A 5,760-nucleotide genomic window follows, 5' to 3' on the forward strand; every position below is an offset into this window, starting at 1 on the left:
ATTCATCTGATCACTCAGGGAGAAGTTAAAAACAAAAATAACGATACCTGTAAAAGTGGAGAACTATTTCCAAAGCTCTGTCTTGAAGGATCTCTTTCTGAATTCAGGTCATAAGCATTATATCCAGTTTCATCAAAGTAATTAGATAAAAATTACTCATCATTAAAAATTGCATTAGATTTAGTGAAAAGCATTACAATATATATATAAATACCAAATTCTCTATATAGGCCTATACATCATGTATATGAAAATTGAATGATAATATAAAACCTGGATTGGTGATGTATTCCAAATGATTCATGATGTAGTATCATTGTATATATATAGTAAAAAAAACTTGTATCTCAATTAATATACAAAAGTATTGGCCTCATCGCAATCAAAGGGTTAGTTCACGAGATTTTGATTTTTTTTTCATTTTTCATTTCATTTATTGGTTTTTGCAACATTTTTCATAACAAAATTCTGGACAAGAAAATACATATCTGAAACTTGACATCAAGATAATGAACAATAGTTTTGTATATAAATCCTCAAACATATCTTACATAAATGAAAATCATTAAGTGGTATTTTCTGTTACACAATAAATAGGATGGTTGCAAGGGTCGTCACAAAAGCAAAGCTTGAAAACGTAACAACCCTGGAATATAGCCAAAATAATTAATATCTATTGTCATTAAACGTGCAGGTGCATGAGGGATGGGGGGGGGGGATGCTTGGTCCTTAACATGGAATTTTAGAAAATAACACGTTTTGTTGTTTGATTTTAATTTATACATGTTCTAGATAAAAGTGAATGTCTAATTAAAATAATGATTACAATGGTAATGGTTTTCTTTTTTTTAATTTGTTAGGTATTGGTTTAATTGCATTTCTTTTATAGTTCGTTTAAAGGAATAAAATGATATTGTCAGCTTGAGTGAATCTGGCAATGCATTCCAAATATCAGGTCCATGATGTCTTAGTGTTTTATGTGCAAATAGTGTCCTGGTATTGTTTAAGTGAATATTATTGCATGTTCTTGTTGGATATGAGTGTAAATTGTTATTATATGAAAATAAATCCGTGAATACTGGAGGAAGCATGTCGTAATTATATCTATACATAAACAGAGCTATTTGTAAAGTATTAATATCATTTATCTTAAATATTTTCAGACGATAAAAAAGAGGGTCTGTATGTGAAAGATATGCAGATTTTGAACAAATTCTAACCGCTTTCTTTTGCAATAAAAGTATATGATTAAGCCTTGTCTTGCAGCTATTCCCCCAAATGAGGTTACAGTAGTGAATATATGGTAAAAATCAATGTATTATATATCATTACAAGAGAATGGAAGATGAATTTACTATATCATTAATGTATATTAAAAATAACAAAGGTCCCAGAATAGAACCCTGCGGGACGCCGCAATTGATAAACGATACAGGAGATTTAACATCATTGATAAAAACGTATTGTTGCCTATTGGAAAGATAACTCTTAATCCATGACCAAGCAATGCCCCTTATCCCGTAATTATACAACTTATGAAGTAAAATACCATGGTCAATGGTATCGAAAGCTTTACTTAGGTCCATAAATAAAGCAATGGTGTGATTTTTTTTTTGAAAGTGAGTTTACAACTTTGTCCAGCAATTTGGTTATTGCGAAATCGGTAGAGAAATTTTTTCTGAATCCAAACTGGGCTAGTGTAATAATCTTATTAAATGACAAAAAGGAATCCAATCTTTTGTAAACAATTCTTTCTAATATTTTTGATATGCATGGTAAGAGGGAAATAGGCCGATAATTTGTAACTTGAGTAGGATCATATTTTTTATAAATCGGGATTACTTTGGCTATTTTCAATAGCTCAGGAAAGCATCCAGTTGAGAGTGATAAGTTAAAAATATGTTCCAATGGAGAAACAATACATGTTACAATTTGCTTTAACAGTTTTGTACTAATACCATCATAGCCTGTTGACTTCTTTGATGTTAAAGCTTGTACTATTTTAATCATTTTATATCGCACATAACATGCATAATTTGTGTTACTTTTTGCTTGTTTCTTTCTTTAATAAGTTTTTCAATCTCTCTTTATATGTTTTAGAAAGATTATATGTTTAAATTGATGTATATTTTCTGCTATAATGAGATATGTTTAAGTGGACTTCAGGGAATGGTCGTACGCAGCAAGGGGGAAGGGGGGGGGGGCAAATTCCCGATCAGCTGTTGTGAAAACACATTTTTTTCCTTAACATTTCATGAAAACTATGAAAAATGTGCAAATGTGAGATGTGCACCGAATACTTTTATTACTCTTGTAAAAAAAAATAATCGCCCCATTGAGCAGCTATGTCCGTTTACTTTATCGTTTTTATTTTTATTTTTTCAAAATATGTTCGAGTCTTACCCCCCGGAAATATTATCTGCGTGTGGTTATGCAAAATGGCATGACTGGAAATCCTTCATTTTGAAAAAGAACATTTGACAGGGTCAGACTACCCCTTTTTCAACATTTTCTTTTATGGCGCCGGTGAAGTGCAAAAATATGTGCGCCGCTCGGCAGTACGCCCCCCTCCCTTTCGCCAAAAGCTGGATCCGCCTATGCATGCGTTTTATAGTGCTAGCCAACATAACGTCATTTTAAGAGTGATTATGCCTAACATTTTTAATACCTATTATCATCCTTGGACTTTCACATTATTTACTCTCATTCTCATCACAGGACATAACAGAGGACTAGGACATCATTATTGGACATGATTCGCAGGAAATCATTGGATATGATATAGCATAGGACGTTGTAGGACACTACAAAGGGCAATCGATTATAGGACACCATACAGGATATCTTTGCAGGACACCATATAGGACACCTTTGCAGGACACCATATAGAACATCTTTGCAGGACACCATATAGGACACCATATAGGATAGGCTTGCAGGACACCATATAGGACACCTTTGCAGGGCACCTTATAGGACACCTTTGCAGGACACCATATAGGACACCTTTGTAGGACACCATATAGGACACCTTTGCAGGACACCATACAGGACACCATACGACGGAAAGGATAAAGGACACAGCAAAGGACATTAAGGACAATATACAGATGATGTCATTTAGGACAACATATTCTAGCTGATCTCTTTGAGGACACAATACGTAGTAAAACCATATATGAAACTATATAGGACATCGTCTGAAAAAGAACACCACCTCTCGGCAGAGAGACATATACAACAGTATTCAAGAGTGAGTATCTCATTGATTTTGTTTTTCTTAGTACCTGTCAACGACATGATCAACAGAATTTAAAAAGGAAGATTCGCGATTTTCCTTACCCCCTACATAATGGTAAATCTAAAAGTAAAGAGTGAGTGTAAAAAAAATAAATGAGAAGGGGGGATAGAATGATTTGTTTACGCTTGTGGATGTGGAGCACGTTTTGACGAGTGGGTGTATGTGTGCGCGTGAAGAAGAAAAGCCCGTTGAATTTATTACACAATGCACGATGACAGTAGTTATCATTTGACACGGTGATGATGAGAACAATTGACGTCAGATCCGGCATGTTTTCTTTTATTTCGGGCTGTGACATCAGAACTTTTCTCAAACGATATTTTGTTCACCTAGAAATCAACATGATCGCTTTTAAATCTAATGTCATTTATATATCACTTTTGTTTCACGTAAACAGATGCTAGTAAGTGGAGTACTTAACAAGACATTCGGGATTTTACTTCTTCTTTAACCGAGAGTCGTGACGTAAGGAGTGTGTTTGTACATGTTTCCTTGACAATAAAAGACTGCGATGAATCTTGAGCAAAGGAAGTTATAGCTACAGATCGACGGCAGTCTGATCCAGGGAGCACGAAAGGGACATTCTGGTGATTGCTGGATGATGTGAAATAACCGCAAAGTACCTATTACCAAGAGTCATGGCATTAACTACGATGATTAGATATACGAGTTGTTTGTATTTGTAAGAGGTTTATTCAAATCTATGATCGAAATTCCTTGCAAACGTATGTTCTTTCATGAATGTTATAAGTGATTTACGAGTGAAAATTAACAAAGTTGCAAGATAATGTTTGTTATTCTTGCCTGAGAATATCATACTTCAAACTTTTATCTATCGCAATTCACATCGTTCATCACATCGGGAAATAATTTTCTTCCGATAACTTCCACAAAAATGGACTATATAGATAATGGCACCATGGACAACTACACCACATCTCCGTTTGGTAGTCCGCCCATAAACAAGGCTTTGTACATTGGATTTTTATTCGCTGTCCTTATCATTGGCATGATCGCTAACACCAGTTTAATATGGCTGGTAGCGACTGTCCGGGACCTGCGAACACCCCCGAGTGTACTCCTGACGAATCAATCGATAGGGGACCTTTGTTTCTTAGCATTCTCAATGATCCCTCAGCTGGTGGTTGCAGTTGTTCCCGGGTATAAACAGAAGCCATGGTTGTGCCATCTTAATCATTTCACATACTTTACTTCATTTGCCGTATCGGCCCTCAGCCTCATGGCCATTAGCATCGAACGGTACTGTGCCATCGTCATTCCGCTGAAGTTCAGGATGGTCCGTAGCTTACGAACGACATCCGCAGTGTGCGGGTTCATCTGGCTTCTTGCAAGTACCTTCGGCGCCTACGCAGTCTCGGCAACGGAATCTGCGTCTGAGAGATGCACCTATCCATACGAGCAGCTCTCCTTTCGGATTTACTTTATGTTTCAGTTGATTTTCCTGTACGTCGTACCCGTCCTCTGCATGACGGTGTTCTACGGAATCTGCGCGAGACACCTCTTGCGGAAGGAGATTCGCACATCCGGTACCGACAACGCAAGAGTCCGGGTAGCCATCAATCTCATGGTCATCACCTTGGTTTTCTCCCTGTGCTGGTTGCCTCATTACATCTACTATTCATGGTTCCTATTCTTCTTCGATTTCTACGTTTTTGGCACGAGGTCTATGTACCTCTTTCGCGCCAGCAGATCAGGGTTGTACTATTTCGCCTCCTGCATCAACCCCATCATCCTCTACGCCATGAGCTCGTCGTTCCGGCATCACTTTGTCCGCAAGATGACGTGCTTTGTGGTGCACCGTGAAGGCCAAGAGAGCAGTCAAAGCGGGCGTACCTATACAGCTCTCACCCAACAACACGTCAGCAACACCCTAAACAGCCACGGGAATATGGTCCTTGGCCATAAGGAAACCCGTGAATCCTGTGAAGTGCAAATGGATAAATTGGACAGGTATAGCCAAAAAGAAGAAGAGCAGGTTCTTCGTTGTCCTAGGTGCATCCTTGAAGACGGTGTCTGATTGTGCCATGACATCAGTCTTGGATGTACTGCAGTTAATCAATTTAGAAGGAAGGATTATCTAAGTTATGTGTGACGAGGCATGTATACCACACCCCTCTCACCACGGACCTACTACTCTGAGTAATAGGTCCATGCTCTTAACAACTGCTGCCATTCATGATCATGATATCATTTAATATCTGATCTACAGTGTGGGATGTTATATAGAAGGAAACCTTGGGTTTAATGTAATATGTATGTTCTATCATCATGTACGTAGCATTATGGCGTGTACTATTCCAAGCTTCTTAAGAGCCAGTGGTGAGGTTTTAATATAAATCATGAAGCTACATAACGTGTGGCTCAGAAAGGCACATAATTCAATTGATTTTCAAGAAGATGCAAAAATAAAAACCCGATGTAGGTCTATCCACGAACTC

At 37.4% G+C, this 5,760-nt stretch overlaps 1 protein-coding gene across 1 annotated transcript; it reads left to right on the plus strand.

Annotated features, from left to right (window-relative positions):
- The first annotated feature begins 4,076 nt into the window (after nt 1–4,076).
- LOC129260210 (bombesin receptor subtype-3-like) lies at nt 4,077–5,531 on the plus strand. The gene has a single exon (XM_054898236.2). It carries the CDS (start codon nt 4,197–4,199, stop codon nt 5,337–5,339), a length of 1,143 nt encoding a protein of 380 aa, XP_054754211.2. The 5' UTR covers nt 4,077–4,196; the 3' UTR covers nt 5,340–5,531.
- Nucleotides 5,532–5,760: the final 229 nt, after the last annotated feature.

Source organism: Lytechinus pictus, chromosome 5 (assembly GCF_037042905.1).
Source record: "Lytechinus pictus isolate F3 Inbred chromosome 5, Lp3.0, whole genome shotgun sequence".
Lineage (NCBI taxonomy): Eukaryota > Metazoa > Echinodermata > Echinoidea > Temnopleuroida > Toxopneustidae > Lytechinus > Lytechinus pictus.